The 17,860-nt window shown below is 40.4% G+C and overlaps 1 protein-coding gene across 3 annotated transcripts in view; it reads right to left on the bottom strand.

Moving 5' to 3' along the window:
- The window catches only part of PCCA (propionyl CoA carboxylase, alpha polypeptide), a 478,059-nt gene that overhangs the window by 104,647 nt on the left and 355,552 nt on the right, over positions 1-17,860 (bottom strand). For all 3 annotated transcript variants that reach the window (XM_011933842.1, XM_011933840.1, XM_011933841.1), the window contains one exon: positions 4,232-4,330. In XM_011933842.1, coding sequence (XP_011789232.1) covers positions 4,232-4,330 — 99 coding nt within the window. The remainder of the gene's footprint in view (positions 1-4,231; positions 4,331-17,860) is intronic.

Below are 17,860 nucleotides of genomic sequence, written 5' to 3'. Positions count from 1 at the left end.
ATAGAAAATGGCATAGTATTTGCATGTAAACTGTGCAAGACCAACACAGTGGCTCATGCCTGTAATCCCAGCTACTCAGGAGGCTGAGGCAGGAGAATCACTTGAACCCAGGAGGCGGAGGTTGCAGTGAGCCAAGATCTCGCCATTGCACTCCAGTCTGGGCAAAAAGAGTGAAACTCCATCTGAAAAAAAAATAATAATAAATAAATAATAATAATAGTAATAAATATTATTTTATATTAAATGAGGTTTAATAATAAAATTTAATGATACAAGTTAACGATAAATAGTAATATTTAATAATATTTAAGAATATAAAGTTTATATGTATCCTCAAAAATCCAGAGAAAAAAGAACTGTAGTTATTATTTTAAAATAGCTACAATTACTATAATAATCAATTACTACAGTAATCAATTTCAAGTGATTACTGTAAAATCACTTGAAAAATACCTTTGGTAATACTCATTCCTTATTTCTCAGAATTTACTATAAACAATTGCAAAGAGATACACAAACACTCATAATTGCATTTCATAGCTATCTGCTTGGAGGTGTTAGGCTGGAACTCCTGGAGCGACGTGGCCCAGGAAGCAAGCAGAGAGAGGAAAGGGGGAGTCAGGAATAGAATGTGGAGATTTGCCTATGCTAACGGTGGCCAGAAGAGAAATCAGCGGACCACTGTAAAGCCACCAGTTCTTTCCCCCGTCACGCTTGCAGGTCTCTTCTGCACACAGTGCCCTCATCGCCGCAGGGGCTGAGACTTCTCACCTCCAAATCCCTAACATCTGCTGACCTCTCTCTTTGCCTCTAATCTTCACCTCATCCTTCTTCAAGCCACTCTCCACAAAGCAGCCAAAAACCAAAAGCACGTCGTAAACTACAATTCTGTTCAATCATCACTTTCTTACTGAAAGCTCTTCCACGGGTCCCTACTGACTTAGGGATCAAGTAGAGCCTGTCCTATGTCTTTAATAAGGCTCGTGTGACTCCGCTTCTACCCACTCCTCAGCTCATTTTCTGATTGCAAAGCTTTAAAGCAGAAGGCGTCCAACTGTGGTCCAGACCAGCAGCATCAGCATGACCTGGGGGCTTGCCAGAAATGCAGACCTAGCCCAGACCTACTAAATCAGAGTAAGCTATGTGTGGGTCCAACAACTTGAGTTTCCACAAGGCTTCTAGTTGATTCTAAAGCACATTAAAATTTAAGCATCTCTGGTTTAAAGCATGAATGACAGGTAATTATAATTTGAAGAACAATTTGATAGGAAAAATCGCAAAGTACTATAGCCTAGTGGGGGGAAGCACACGTGACTGCCATGGATAAAGTTTCTGCTCTGCTTCTTCCTAGCTTTGTGATGCCCAGGAAGTTACACAGCTGGCCTCAGCATCTTGCAATGCTTGATAGCAAGGATCCTACCTACAGCAAGACTGCTCAGATTTAAATCATGGCTCTAGGCCGAGGTGGGGGGTTGGGGGTGCGTCGCCTGGGAGGTCAAAGCTGCGGTGAGCCCAGATTGTGCCACTGAACTCCAGCCTGGGTGACAGAGCGAGATCCTGTCTCATTAAAAAAATAATAATAATAATCATGGCTTTACCTCTTATTAGCTGGTGACCTTGAGTAAGTCACTTACTTTCTCTGAGCCTCAATTGTCTCATTTATAAAATTATAAATAGCATCTACTTCATACAATTGTGAGGATCAAAGAAGTTCATATCTGTACTATGCTTAAAACTACACCTGATACACAGTAAGCACTGTGTGTTATTTATTATTACTATAATTGTTATTATTTTCACAGGGGCCACATTACATTTTTGGAAAGAGTCAACACAATGCTAATGCCTACAGAAAGTAAATAAAATCTACCCCCTTTCATAAGGAAAAACTCTCCTTACCTTTTTTTTTTTTTTAGGTGAATGACTTTTATTCCTAGTATACCATTTACCTCTCTGAGTTTATTTCCTTCCAATTAGAGAGTACTTAACTTGATGCAATGACCACTTCCTAAGAGTCAAGGGATCTGCCTTTAAGGGGTCACTTATTTCAGACACATTAATTCTTTTTGTAGCAAAGTACGTACAAGATTTAAAAGGGATTTACCGAACATGATCTCTACACTAGGGAAAATATTTTTGATTATTCTACATATATATCCATATTAATCTAGCTATAAATTCTACATGTAAAAGTGCCACCAAGGCAACTATCTGCACAGTCACTGAAAAGGATGATGAAAGTATCACAACAGGCTGGGCGCGGTGGCTCAAGCCTGTAATCCCAGCACTTTGGGAGGCCGAGACGGGCGGATCACGTGAGGTCAGGAGATCGAGACCATCCTGCCTAACACTGTGAAACCCCGTCTCTACTAAAAAATACAAAAAACTAGCCGGGCGAGGTGGCGGGCGCCTGTAGTCCCAGCTACTCGGGAGGTTGAGGCAGGAGAATGGCGTAAACCCGGGAGGCGGAGCTTGCAGTGAGCTGAGATCCGGCCACTGCACTCCAGCCCGGGTGAGAGAGCGAGACTCCGTCTCAAAAAAAAAAAAAAAAAAAGTATCACAATAGAAAAAATCTGCATAACAGGAGTTTGTACCTCTTTCTTCTGACTACTGAGAGTTAACACTATGTCCCTCTGACAAATACCTGAGCCATAACACATTCAATGCACTATAGAGTCTATCAAACATAAACCAATATAACAAAGCCAGTTTTTTTTGTTGTTTGTTTGTTTTTGTTTTGTTTGTTTTTAAGACAGAGTCTTGTTCTGTTGCCCAGGCTGCAGTGCAATGGCGTGATCCTGGCTCATCGCAACCTCCACCTCCCAGGTTCAAGCAATTCTCCTGCCCTAGCCTCCCGAGGGGCTGGAAATACAGATGCCTGCCACCACATCTGGCTAATTTTTGTATTTTTAGTGGAGACGGGGTTTCACCATGTTGGCCAGGCTAGTTTGGAACTCTTGACCTCAGGTGATCTGTCTGCCTTGGCCTCCCAAAGTGCTGGGATTACAGGCGTGAGCCAACGCACCCAGGCACCACAGTTTTTAAAGACACAATAATACATGGATCTCAGTAATGTGAAATTATGTAGTGACATTTTTTTCAAGGGTCTTAAAATATTTCACCTCATAATTTATACTGATATAATATTATATAAAGTTATATAATATGTTATAAAATACGAGAAAAGACAGGAGTTAGAAAATAAAAAAATGAGAAAAAATATACGGGGACAAGTCACAAAACCAAAGTTAAAATACAGGGCTTATTACCAAGAGTTCAAGATTACTTGGAACCACAGAGCTAATATACATCAACTGAAGCTGACTTAGAAATCAGTTGAATCATCAAATATTTTCTGTGGATTCCGAAATCCTCTGCCCCAGTCTCTCATAGAGGTAGACAAGAATCAGGTATGGAGTAAGTAGTCTTATCTGTGATTATCCTGATTTCTCAAGGTTTTTAAAACCAGTTTCCTGTATAAAATCAAGTTAAGATCATTTTCATAAAAAAGAACAAAGAACGAGCATTTAATGCTATGGGTGGGACTAGATTTTTATTAGCCTGTGATAGCCACATGTTCCATGATTTTTTGTTTTTCTAAAACACTAAACCTCAAATATGAGGCAAGGTGAAGGATTTTGGCAGAATCTCTTTTCATAACTTTTCTACTTTAAAATGGAAGTCACAGGTTACAAAAAACATTCTATCGACTCTGGGTTCCAAGGCATCTCCTCAAGGCAGGACATTTTATATTGAGGTGAAAAGAAAGATTAATAAGTTAAGATTACTAAATTTTTAAAGGACATCAGTGAGCCTTGGAAAGTCAACCTGAATAACATGTGTTTTACTAGCCTAACACTACGTAATTTCAACTGCACAGGAAAGAAAGGTAACAAAGTAAGTTGTATTTTACAACTAAAAACCCACAGAGGGGGAAAAAAAAAACCCCCAGCTAACTGAGTATTTTTAGAAAAGCATGCAGAATTCCTTGTTTACAACAAAGTACAATACATGAACCTTTTTGGATTGTCTGAAAAAAGAAAACATTAATTGCTCAGGTTAACACTTAAGACCCTCTAAAATAAGAAAAGAAAAAGTTTTCGACGATAAAAAGTATAAAGTGAATAAAATACAGCTTTTCCCTCCTATAGCTATAAGTACTAGCTACACAGGTGCTGACGAGGATTCTGGACTGGAGGAGGCCTTCTAAGGAAATCCTTACAACACTCACCTGGACAGTCCTCTGAGTGCCATCAACGCTGACAGACAATAAGGGCAAAGCCAGGTTCCACGTGCTGGTCACATTTAGTTTCGACCCATCAACTTCCACCTGTTGTGACACCAAATAAGACCATTACCATGAAGAAAGACAGAAAACTGATCTCAAGTTCATTGCTGCATACAAAGCAGCAGCCATTTTAAACAGATGGCTCCCAAACAACCTGTCATGTTTACTGCTCCAGCTATGAAAGACAGGGTCCAACAACAGCGTCTTCCCAGTCATCTCTGGGGAGAGGTGAAGGACCTGTGAACAGCTGCCTCTGGGTACTGAGGCTTCAAGTGATTTCCGTAAGTAACAAACAGCCTTCTAACTCGAAACCTATCTGGACATGCTACATTTACTGCAATTAGACAAGTAATGCATATAAATTCCAGTGACATCTTGCAACCCACACAACAGGGCTTGCATATAATATCCTCTCCAAGGACCAAGGAAGAACTTTTTCTCTGTTAATTTTAATGAAGGACTATGCATTGTTATCTTAATTAAACAGAAGCTTTAATTAGACAAAATTCTTTGGTGTTGAATATCAAAAGTCCATTCAAACTTTGCAAACTTCTGTCATATTTCTGTCAATCATAAATGACTGACTTCATCCAGTCATCTTTCATGAATATGCAAAAAAAGACCCATAATCTTTCAAAACAGGGATACTCTTAAAAGAAAAAAAAATAATTTCCAAATAAATATAAAAGTAATGGAAATTTAAAAATCATAGCTAATTTAAAATGAAAGTACCATGGTTTTCTTCCTGTCACTCACTGATGCTTATTCCCTAACTCTTTAATACGAGAGGCTTACAGATGACATTATTATATGGTAGACAACCTAACAAGGGGATACTTAAGCTTGCTCAAGTTTCCAAAGAAACCTGCAGCAGAACCATGATATATGATCCCTAACAATTCCCCCACTATCACTTATTTCTCTCAAAAGATACTCATTAAAATCAGATTATCAGAGACCTCACTATTTCCTCTTCTGCTGGACCCTCGGGGACAGGTCGGGGGTGGCAGTGGACAAAGATGGCTGAAAACATTCTGACATGTATCAGGTGCCCTAAAAATGTCCAGGTGAGAGGTCTGCTTCTGGGACACAGTGTAAGGGAGGCTGCAGGCTTGCAGCGAAGCCCAGGGCTCAGTTTTGTGGCATTCTGAATATGGCGTGGCAGCAACAGCACAGCATGGCTGGAGGGAGGGGCTGGGCAAATAACCCAAGTACATCATGATAGGAATCCAGAAGCTCTGACCAGTGAAGGTCTGGGTCAGGATGAAGACCACACAGTATGGGGAACACCATGACTGCAGGCAAATACAGTTGATCCTTGGAATCCATGGGAGACGGGTTCCAGGAGCACCACTCCTGCCCCGCCCTGCAGATACCAAAATCCGGGGATGTTCAAGTCCCTGATAGAAAATGGGGTAGTATTTGCATCTAACCCATGCACATTCTTCCATATACTTTGAATCATCTCTAGATTACCTGTAATATCTTTGAATTATAATATCTAATACAATGTAAATGCTATCTAAATCGTTGTTATACTCTATTGTTTAGGGAATAAAGGCGGGGGAAAAAAAGGCTGTACTATTCAGTACAGATCCAAATCTTTCCCTCCCCGCTCCCCCACCCCAAATATCTGCAGTTGGTTGGAGCCACAGATGCGGAGCCCATTGATACAGAGGGCTGACCGTAGTAGATCTAAGGACAGCAGAAGCCTCCTCAAGGCTTTCAAAGCCTAAACAGAGAGAGTCATTACTCAGTGATTACCAACCCAGGCCCTCGTAGCAAAGCCTTAGGGGGACTGCGTGTGAGTCTACGTTCTCCCCACACCAGCACTGCAAGGCAGATCTGACCATCATTCCCAAAGGCCCCCCTCACTGCTCCCAGACCTCACCTCAGTGGAAGCTGGGGATAGAAGAAAACTGAAACACATTACCCCAAAGAGACTGTTTAAACCAACCGAGGCCAGGATCCTGTTTACTCACGTTTTTCTTCCCACCATCCACTACTAAGGGTAGAGGGCCTCTGACGAAGATGATAGGTGATAGAAAATACAGTACATTTTGTCAACTACATAATGAGTCATGAGTAGAAATTTGCAACTTCACTACATAACTGAAACAAGGAAGCCATCGTGACTCTAAATCATAAGCTGAAACCTGTCTGCCAGTACTAAGTGGCGAAAGGGAATGTGCGGAAAGCCATCACAGGCCTTCTCAGGCTTCCAGCGATACACAGATACATAATTCTGAATAAGAGATACAGTGATTCTACTGATGCCTGCATCCAAGCGGAGAATCTAGATGGAAGTATAGGCCATAGGAGAAGTAGAGAACGTCTCTTTGAACCATGGGTTGATACCAGAGAAAGGTGGACTGGCTGAACCAAAGAATCCTTGTTACTATGCCAGATCCACTGTGCACACGCAACTCTTCAGTCAAGGGTGATTGAAGGGGCAGATGTAGAGTGGAGGTAGCATTTCGTGATAGACTCTGACATGAAGAACCAGCCTACCCTTTCAAACTAAATAACAGATTTGGTGAGAAATGACTAAGTAATAAGTCAAAAAAAAAAAAAAGGCTGTAGCCTGCTTCACCCATCCTCCCGCCCTATTTCAACATAAACAACACTCAGAAAACAACCAATACTAGATGTCTGCATACAATTTGGAAAAAAAAAAAACAACTCAGAAAGAGGTAAATTAGCAGCATATAACACAAGAACTACTCAAAGAAACACAGGAAGAGTTCAGATAAATAGTTCTCCAAAGTCTCAAAGGCAACCATAGGAAATGTGACCCCTCTTAAAAAAAAAAAAGAGCTCAAAGAAGAAAAACAAAGGTTCAAAGACAAGATTATACAACAACAGAAGGAAATGAAAGTCAAGCTGATAGAACTCAGAAAAAAATGGAGAGAAAAATAACATTACTGAGATAAAAGCCACATTAAGAAGCAACCAAAAATAGAATAAACGTGACTAAAAAGAAAGATAAGGACCAGAGAAATCATATAAAATGGAACAGATAAGACTAACAATATAAAACCAATTTACTGAGAAGACAACAGATACAGAGGAGGAATCGGGGTAGAAAGAATATGTAACTCTCCAAGAGGCTCACAAAGCAAAAAGAACAAATGTACATTCAAAGATATATAATAGGATAAAACCTGTCAAAATAAATAAAACTTGGAATTTGTGGATTGATTATGTTTATAGAACTTTAAGGCTAAAGAAAGAATTATGGCCAGGCATGGTGGCTCACGCTTGTAAGCCCAGCACTTTGGAAGGCCCAGGCAGGAGCACTGCTTGAAGCCCGGAGTTTGAAACCAGCCTGGGCAACAGTGTGAGACCCAGTCTACAAAAAAAAAATGTTTTTAATTAGCCAGGCATGATGGCCAGCGCCTGTAGTCCCAGCTACTCAGGAGTCTGAGGCAGGGGGAGATTGCTTGAGCCCAAGCCTTCCAAGCTACACTGACCCATGATTTTGCCACTGCACTCCAGGCTGGACGACAGAGCAAAATGCTGTTCTAAAAAAAAAAAAAAAGGAAGAGAAGAGAAGAGAAAAGGAAAAGGAAAAGAAAAAGACCGAAAAGAAAGTGTGGAGGTATTAAGTTAGAAATAAAAAAATCATGGGCCAGGCGCAGTGGCTCATGCCTGTAATCCCAGCACTTTGGGAGGCCGAGGGGCGTGGATCATGAGGTCAGGAGTTTGAGACCAGTCTGACCAACATGGTGAAACCCCGTCTCAACTAAAAATACAAAAATTAGCCGGGTGTGATGGTACACACCTGTAGTCCCAGCAACTCGGGAGACTGAGGCAGAAGAATTGCTTGAACCTGGGAGGCAGAGGTTGCAGTGAGCTGAGATCACGCCACTGCACTTCAGCCTACACAATAGAGCGAGACTCCATCTCAAAAAAAAAAAAAAAAAGAAAGAAATAAGAAATCATGTATAAGAAAGGAAAAAAACTCAGGTCAGCCTAATTTCTCAAAAGCAACACAGATACAGAAGACTGCACAGCAATGTGGTCCAAGTACTAAAAAAAGGAAATGTCCCCCAGTTTTACACCCAGCAAAGGTATCCTTAAAGTATAACAAATAAATATATATTCTGTAGAATGTAAAAATGTAGTGCCCCTTCTTTAAAAAAAGTCATCTCTATACGTATTGATTTGAAACTATCTTCAAGAAAACATAGAATAGTGTATACAGTGTGCTATCTTTTTTTAAGAAAAAAATAACTATACATGTATGTTTTTAAATACATGCAAAGAGTATCTCTGGACAAATGCTTAAGAGGAACAGAGTAGCTAAGGAACAGGGATGAAAGGGAGGCTTGTTTTTCACCACAAATCCATTTGGACTTTTTACCGTATATACATACGGTACTTTAATTTTTTTTTTTTTTTTTTGAGACAGCGTCTCACTCTGTGGACCAGGCTGGAGTGCAGTGGTGCGATGTTAGCTCGTTGCAACCTCCGTCCACCTCCTGGGTTCAAGTGATTCTCATGTCTCAGCCTCCTGAGTAGCGGAAATTACAGGCGCCTGCCACCAGGCCCAGCTAATTTTTGCATTTTTAGTAGAGATGGTGTTTCACTATGTTGGCCAGGCTGGTTGCAAACTCCTGACCTCAGATGACTGGCCCGCCACGGCCTTCCAAAATACTGGGATTACAGGCACGAGTCACTACGTCCGCTCTGAAATTTTTTTTCAAGTGAAATGTGCTCATTTTCTGTCATTATAATATGCAATCAACAGCCACTTCAGACCTCTCACTGGTAGGCACACAATAAATAGTAGCTGTTTTTTCAAAACTGCATTTTAGTTAACAGGTGGATACTAATTTCTATTTCTCTGGTTGTAGATTCACAGACTTCAACTACAACACCAAATTTTACAATGTGTTTCAGATAATCTCTCTTCCTCATCTGAAAAAGAGAGACCTGAACTAACAAGGTCAAATATCTCTGCTACATCTATAATTCTGTGGTTACAAAGCCCTTTTATTTCAGATGTATTTAGATGGTTAATTTCTTTGTGGTTTTTTTGTTTCTTTGAGATGGAGTTTTGCTCTTGTTGCCCAGCTGGAGTGCAAAGGCATATTCTTGGCTCACTGCAACCTCTGTCTCCCAGGTTCAAGTGATCCTCCTGCCTCAGCCTCCCGAGTGGCTGAGATTACAGGCACATGCCACCAAGACCGGGTAATTTTTGTATTTTTAGTAGAGACGGGGTTTCTCTATGTTGGCCAGGCTGGTCTCGAACTCCTGCCCTCAGGTGATCCACCTGCCTCAGCCTCCCAAAGTGCTATGATTACAGGCGTGAGCCACCGCACCCAGCCCTTTGTTAGTTTTTTTGAGACAGGGCCTCACTCTGTCACCCAGGCTGGAGTGCAGTGGCATGATCATGGCTCACTGAGCCTTGCCCTCCCAGGCTCAAGTGATCCTCCCACCTCAGCCTCCCGTGTAGCTGGTACAAGCTACCACCTCCAGATTTATTCATTTATTTGTTTATTTTGGAGAGACAGGTTCTCACTATGTTGCCAGAGCTGGTCTGGAATTTCTGGGCTCAAGCAATCCTCCCACCTTGGCCTCCCAAAGTGCTGAGATTACAGGCATGAGTCACCACATCCGGCCACAGACATTTAATTTCTAACATGGCTATTTCTAATATTATAAAGTGAGTATTCTGCTCACATACCTCTGTTTGAGGTTAGAACTTTTTAAGATTTTTTCCTTTAAGTAACAATAAAAGCTAACAAATCAAATTAAGTGTGGGAATAAAAAGAAAAATAGACCAAAAGTGAAGCGATAAATGACATAATATCCTGAGGCACAAGTAAAATCTGCTCCTTCCAAGACAGAGACAATATTATCAAAATGTCTTAGCACTGTGAAAACACTAGAATATTTTAAATTATGCAAAAAACTCTGTATTTCATAAACTATTCAAAGACACAACGCTAGAGGTGTTTAGCAGCAACACTAACGTAAACAAAGATTTTATAATTTGCCCTTAAATCGACCAAGGACTCAAGTGCACCAAACTTACATTAATTAGAAGCCTGCCCCATACTCTCAGCAGATGACTTCTTCTCTTTACCAAAATCGAAGCCATAAGCCCAAGTCCTCTTATTTGCTTACCTCATCAGCCATGCTCTTTCCCTTACTCACATCTCATGCCCTCTCTGCTTCTTAGTTAATCCTTTTAAATTCCCTGTTCTCCAGCTTTCAGTCTACACTGGAGCCTCGCCTCTGCTTTCAAACACATGCAGAACTCCACAGCTCCATGTCTCTTCTTTTCTCTGACAGATTCTAGAACAAGTTCTCTGTAGCTATTTTCTTACCGTACACCTTTCCCCATAACCTCCTATAATCTGGTTACTAAAACTGTATTGTGAAAAGTCACAAATCTTCAGCAATTTCTTTTCTTTTCTTTTTTTTTCTTTTTGAGACAAAGTCACTCTGTTGCCCAGGCTAGAGTACAGAAGTATAATCTTGGCTCACTGCAGCCTCTGCCTCCCAGGATCACGCAATTCTCCTACCTCAGCCTCCCAAGTAGCTGGGATTACAGGCGCCCACCACTACACCTGGCTAATTTTTGTATTTGTAGTAGAGATGGGGTTTCACCATGTTGGCCAGGCTGGTCTCGAACTTCTGACCTCAAGTGATCCGCCCGCCTCAGTCTCCCAAAGTGCTGGGATTATAGGCATGAGCCATCACGCCCAGCCAATTTCTACAGCCTCTTCTGAATTCTCATTATTCTTTACTTGTCAGCAGAAAGAAGGACCTCTCTGAGGAGGTGATCTTGAGCAAAGACTGGAAGGGTGAGCAGGAATTAGTTAGGCATGCTAATGATGGGTGTGTGGGAATATTCTAGAAGGAATATCATATTTAAAAAAACAAAAACAAAAAAACCCTGAGGTGAGAAAGAGCTGAGCCGGTTTGAAACCAGTGTGGATGGAGCAGAGAGAAGGGGAGGCTGGTTCTTGAAGAACAGGGACAGGAGTGGGAAACATGAATGGGTTCCACCAGCAGAGTGCCATTGTCTGCTGTCTTTTTTTTTTTTTTTTTTTTGGTGGAGTCTCACTCTCTCACCCAGGCTGGAGTACAACAGCATAGTCTTGGCTCACTACAACCTCCACTGCCTGGATTCCAATGATTCTCTCACCTCAACCTCCTGAGTAGCTGGGATTACAGGTGTACACCACCATGCCTGGCTAATATTTTGTATTTTTAGTAGAGACACGGTTTCACCATGTTGGCCAGGCTGGTCTTGAACTCCTGACCTCCGCCCACCTCGGCCTCCCCAAGTGCTGGGATTACAGGCGTGAGCCACACTGTCTATTTTTGAAAGATCATTCAGGCTATAGCTTGGACAATGAATTAGAGGAAATAAAACTAAAAGTCATGGTGATCAGATCTAGAGCCCTGGTGGTGTAGAGAAGAGGGACATTCAGAAGTAGTGTCAGCTGGAGCAGGAACACGGGACATGTGAAGACAGGAAGGAGTCACTGAGGAAAAGGGAGGAGAAGAGGTTATCAGAGGAACAGCAACCCTGCTGCCCAGTGCAGGATGCTCAGCTGGTCATGGAAGAATGAAGGAGTAAGCAGTTAAGGGTATTCACGAGTGAGTGACTATAATGCCAGGCCAGCGAATCCAAACTGGATAAAGGATGTAAAAACAGGAGTGGTGTCTGTGGATGGAGAGAAAATACAGGGAATAATGATTGTATGGAGACAGAGAGACAGACCAGGAACTGGCTGCTGGTCTTCACATGCAGGGAGAGGGATACAGGGAAGGGGACCTGAAGGTTGCCAAGAGGAAGATGAGGTAGTGAAGACTGATGATGTGATTTCAAAAAAGAAAGGGCTTACAAGAAAGAGTGGAACAGTGGTACTGAATGACACGAGGAGGGAAAGTAATCCCACCTCCTGTCTTGGAGGTGCATGTGGTATGAGAACAAAACTACCCTAAGGTTTTGGTTAGGGTAAGTAATTACTGGAACATTCCAGAAAAGGCTGATACAAAAGGCTGTTGGTCTGAAAGTAGGCAATACAGGGGGCACAGTGGAAGGGACTGGGAGGCAGTGGAGAGACGACAGAGAAGGGTAGAGGACACAGAATTAGAAATAATGGAGGCTGGAGTGGCTCTCAAATACCGTGAATTCTCTCCGTCTCCACCGATAACACCTTAGCCCAAACCCCGGCCACTGCATCTCTGAGGCGGACTGCCACGATACTCTGGCCTCCCCACATACATCTTCCATATCTTCAACTGGTTCTCCCCACTACAGCCAGAATAATCTTTGTAAAGATGAAACCAATCATTCACTAAAACCGAGATAAAGGGGAAATAAACACATGGAAGTGCCGCCTGTTTTTGAAAAGTGTAAACTCCAAAAAAGACATGGAGCACGCAGTGGTTGGTATAAAAACATCATGCATCTCACCATTCCACCATCACTTAAAAGCTAAATGCTAATTTAAAGTATTGGCATTATAAATTTCAATTAACCAGGACAAGGCTTTGGTGGGTACAGTTCATGAAATTCATCTCAATGTACTCTATTTTCTGAAAACCTTCTCCAGCTTAACCAAACAGATCAGTTTGGTTGAAAATTATTTATAATAAGACAGGAGCAGGCACGGTGGCTCACGCCTGTAATCCCAGCACTTTGGGAGGCCAAGGTGGGCAGATCACCTGAGACTGGGAGTTCGAGACCAACCTGCCCAAAATGGAGAAACCCCGTTCTCTACTAAAAATACAAAATTAGCTGGGCGTGGTGGCTCATGCCTGTAATCCCAGCTGCTGAGGAGGCTGAGGGAGGAGAATTGCTTGAACCTGGGAGGCGGAAGTTGCGGTGAGCCGAGATCACACCATTGCACTCTAGTCTGGACAACAAGAGCAAAACTCCATCTCAAAAAAAAGGAAGAAGAAGAAAAAAAGTATATACATAATATGGGCTGGGAGCGGTGGCATAGGCACCTGTAATCCCAGCACTTTGGAAGGCCAAGGTGGGTAAATTACGAGGCCAGGAGTTCGAGACCAGCCTGGACAAGATGGTGAAACCCCACCTCTATAAAAATACAAAAATTAGCTGGGTGTGGTGGCAGGTGTCTGTAATCCCAGCAACTCAGGAGGATGGGGTCGCTGGAACCCAGGAGTTGGAGGGTGCAAAGAGTTGAGATTGTGCCATTGCACTCTAGCCTGGGCAACAGAGCAAGACTCCATTAAAAAAAATATATATATATATATTTTTAAAACAAGTTCAAAAACATGATTTGGCAGGGCACGGTGGTCACGCCTGTAATCCCAGCACTTTGGGAGGGCAGAGTACTTGAGGTCAAGAGTTCAAGACCAGCCTGGCCAACATGGTGAAACTTTGTCTCTACTAAAAATACAAAAATTAGCTGGGCATGGTGGCGGGCACCTGTAATCCCAGCTACTCAAGAGGCTGAGACAGGAGAACTGCTTGAACCCAGAAGGTGGAGGTTGTAGTGAGCCAAGACCATGCCACTGCACTCCAGCCTGCACAACAGAGCGAGACTCTTATCTCAGGAAAAAAAAGAAAAAAAAAAAAAAAACAAAAAAAAAAAAACCCATGATTTATAACCTATTTCAAGAAGGCATCTCCCCACATGTCATAATGCACCTATCACTCTGGATTCCATTAAAAGCATTTCACTGCATTTGTGGTACAAATAACGCTGAAGTGGAAGATTTTCCATGAGTTGTTTGGAACATTCGATTTTCCTATCTACGTCATCATAGGGAAAAAGAAAGTACACACCCTAAGTTAATTTGACATTTGAGAGATATTACTGACATCCTTTATCATTAAAAAACAAAAAAGAAACACTTCCTCAGAGATACCTCATGACATAGTTAAAATATCATAGCTTCTATTACAACAAGCGCCTGCTAAACATTTAATTTTATTCAACTTTAGAAATGTAAAATTTACAAAACAAAATATTTGCCAAAAAACCATTTCCAAAAATAATAAACTTTAGGAAGACAGGCTGTAAAAAGTGTTTTTGATTCACCTCATAAGTCACCCTTTTTGTCATACACAACTTCTAAGTTCTTTCTTTGTCATCAAATGTTAAGATTAGCATTGTGCAGAGTGAAAATATAAAACAAAAACCCAGATATTACACTATTTTTAAAAAGACTTTGATCATATGTCTTGCTTCTACTTCTGAAGATGATATGAAGGATAAAAAACCGATTTGTTGGTCAAGTTATAACTAATTCTCAGAAAGGAATAACTAGTTCCTGCTTCTTTAATAGGCTTTCATGGTGTATCTTAAAAGTAACTGTTCTGCACAAAATGTGGCAAAAGATCTGCATGTTTCTGATTGCTTTGTTTTGTTTTGAAGACAGAGTCTCACTCTGTCACCCAGGCTGGAAAGCAGTGGTGGGATCCAGCTCACTACAGCCTCAACCCCCTGGGCTCAAGCAATTTGCCCACGTCAGCTGGTTGAGTGGCTGGGATTACAGACATTTGCCACCAGGCCTGGCTAATTTTGTTGTTGTTGTAGAGGTGTGGTCTCACTATGTGACCAGGCTGGTCTCGATCTCCTGGCCTCAAGCAATCCTCCCACCTGAGCCTTCCAAAATGCTGAGATTACAGGCATGAGCCACAGTTTTCTGATTCAACTTGTGGTCTAGAAAGAATCCTAGAAATAATACACTCCAATTCAATGCTCTCCTCCTCCCATTTTACATCTAAAACAATTAAAGAGCCATACAAATTATGTAATTTATAGGGGCAATTACCTTGCAATACTCCTTAGAGTATTTCACTTAAGTTCGCATGTTAAAAGCAAAATAGCAAATGTAATCTAAATATGAACACATAGTGGTTGTATACAGTAGATGCTCACTGCATACTTGTAAGACTGTTTTAGAGATGCAGATGTTTATTGGTTCTTTTTAGTTCTTATCACTTAACTACTGCTAACAAAAAGTATGATTATTAAATTATATATCAAATAGATGAGGTATATCCCATTTCCCATTAACAAAGAACTTTGTATTCTATGCAGTCAATTAAATTGTGATATTGCCACCATCCAACGTTATTATAGTTCACTAAATTCTACATAAACTGCAACTAGAGATGTGAAGCACAAACATACTTTAAAATTCTAAAAAGCCAGGATGCTGACAATAAGCACATAAATTTCCAATTATTTAATAGATCTAATAACGCTGCTAAGTCACTCGCTTCAATGCTTATTTCTAGGCAAAGCATGACAAAACTCAATTTAATGCTATTATAATAATTAATGATTCTTAATGTTTTAGTATAAACTATAACACAGTTTTAAGCCTTAAGATAACACAAAAAGGGGAGGCTTTCTTTACCCTGCTCTCCTATTTACTAAGATACTATTTCAAAATAGAGCTATCATACCTCTAGTGACCTTCCAGAGGGAAATGAGATGGTTGTTTATACAAACAAAAGGAGGCAACCATTTTTTGTAAGTTTGCTCTTTATCCCCATCACCTTGGAAACAGCCCTTATCTCCCAAATATATATGTAATAACGACAAAAACATCAAGAGGAATTACACAATGATGGTGAAGACCTGTCAATCTGCCACAAAAGATTATACTAAATATTCATGTGTTATAAATGTAATTAAATATATCTCAAAGGATGTGAACTGCAAAAACAAATTTTAGGTATTGCTCTACAATCAGTCAGGTTGGCTAGTTTCTGTTTAATTATCACCTCATTAATTGATCAGTAACAACTTTAATTTCAGTTTTACGGTTTACAAAAATATCCTACATTATTTTGCCCACAGTTTAATTATAGTAGTAGTTTCTTTTGGATTGGTGTGATAAGGTCATTCTCTGCAGATCACACTGTAAATTATATCAGCTTAGTGAATAACTCCAGGTAGATGAGTTCCTTACATAAAGAACAATTGAAACTGCCTTTCCCTCCCCTACCTGATCATGGTGGAATCCTGCATTTCTATGCAGTATTGTTGTCAATGGTCACAATGCTTGTGTTTGAACCTCAGTTTCACAAGTTACCTAAGTGTTCATGTCTCCATTTTCTCATATGTAAAATGCATATTCATGGATGGAGTGGTTGTGAGGAATGAAGTCAAGCCTTTAGAACAGCACCTAGTACATAATAAGCCCTCAGTAAATGCTGGTTGTTGTTGGTAGTTCAACTTAGTGATGCTCTATACTCCTCCCACAAAAATGATTATTACAGATCTATTTTTCTCCTTTTCCAAGAATGCCTACTTTCACTGTTCTTCAATTTTTCTTGTTCTTCCATTAATATCTCTTCCATTATTTATCCTCTTAATTTCATCAGATTCCTATTAGTATTTCTTTGCTTTTCATATGTATTTGCTACCACTGATGTCCCCCAATAAATCCCATTACCTAAGCTGGTGGTTTACCACCACAGAACACATCTATTAACTAAGTGGACTATAAGACTTCCATAAAAATGGCTACGTATTTCCTTTTCCTAATTCCCATATATTGTGACTGTGGTGTGCTGTTTCTTGTTAATCCAACCTACTTTATATTATTATCTGTGAGCTGCTTAACATTCTACTACTATACTTAAGCACTCAGAATTTCCCCTAGTACTCCATTTCTCCTGGCCAACAATAAATGTATTTGATATTCTGTTTTCTATGCTCCTATCTACCAAGGATTTTCCAGCAGGTTTGCATTCTGTTTTTTAGCCTCTGTGGCCACCAGTGACATTATTCCTAATATGTACATACTAAAATATTAATTGTATTTCTACATAATACAAATAACATATTTAATAGTTTTATGTTTGTATCTTAAATTTATTTGCTACTACAATTTTATTCCCAAAATAATTGGTGGATTACAAATCTATTAATAGGATTCTTTTGTAACAATAAAACTCCTTTTTCTTTTTATTTGTTTGCTACCGTGGTTTGTCCCAATTTCTTTGATAGGTAAAGGTGAGATATAGAAACTGATGCCCCAGACCCACTCATTACACCCATCCAGGGAATAAGCTAACAATCAGCCATTTACTCTGTGCCTATTACATCTCAAGGAAGACCCTGGTTAAAAAAAAAACAACAAAAAATCTATCCATTAGGTTAATCATAATCAAGCATGCACTGGCACTTGTAGAGAGTATATAGGGCACTTATCAGCCCTGTAAGCCACTGCCATGACCTTACTTTTAACTGTTAAGCTTACAGTTACCAGTGTCCTTTTATTGCACCTAATAAGAAATAGAAAAATGGTATAGTTACCCTCTATTGTTCTAATAAACATCCTGGGGAAGTATTTCTTTGTATCTTGTTCGTTTCTTGTAAAATAATTTCAGATATACATAAAAGTTATAGCAATAGTACATGGAGTTCCCTTATACCCTTCACCCAGATTCCCTAGCTGTTAACAGTAAAGAATACATTTTATGATGTCCTATTACCCTTTCTTTTTTTCTTGAGACAGAGTCTTGCTCTGTCACCCAGGCTAGAGTGCAGTGGTATGATCTTGGCTCACTGCACTCTGCCTCCCAGGTTCAAGCAATTCTCCTGCCTCAGC

The sequence above is a fragment of the Colobus angolensis genome, unplaced genomic scaffold (genome assembly GCF_000951035.1).
Source record: "Colobus angolensis palliatus isolate OR3802 unplaced genomic scaffold, Cang.pa_1.0 Scaffold13, whole genome shotgun sequence".
NCBI classification, from domain to species: domain Eukaryota; kingdom Metazoa; phylum Chordata; class Mammalia; order Primates; family Cercopithecidae; genus Colobus; species Colobus angolensis.
This window is presented reverse-complemented; position numbering and strand designations above follow the sequence as displayed.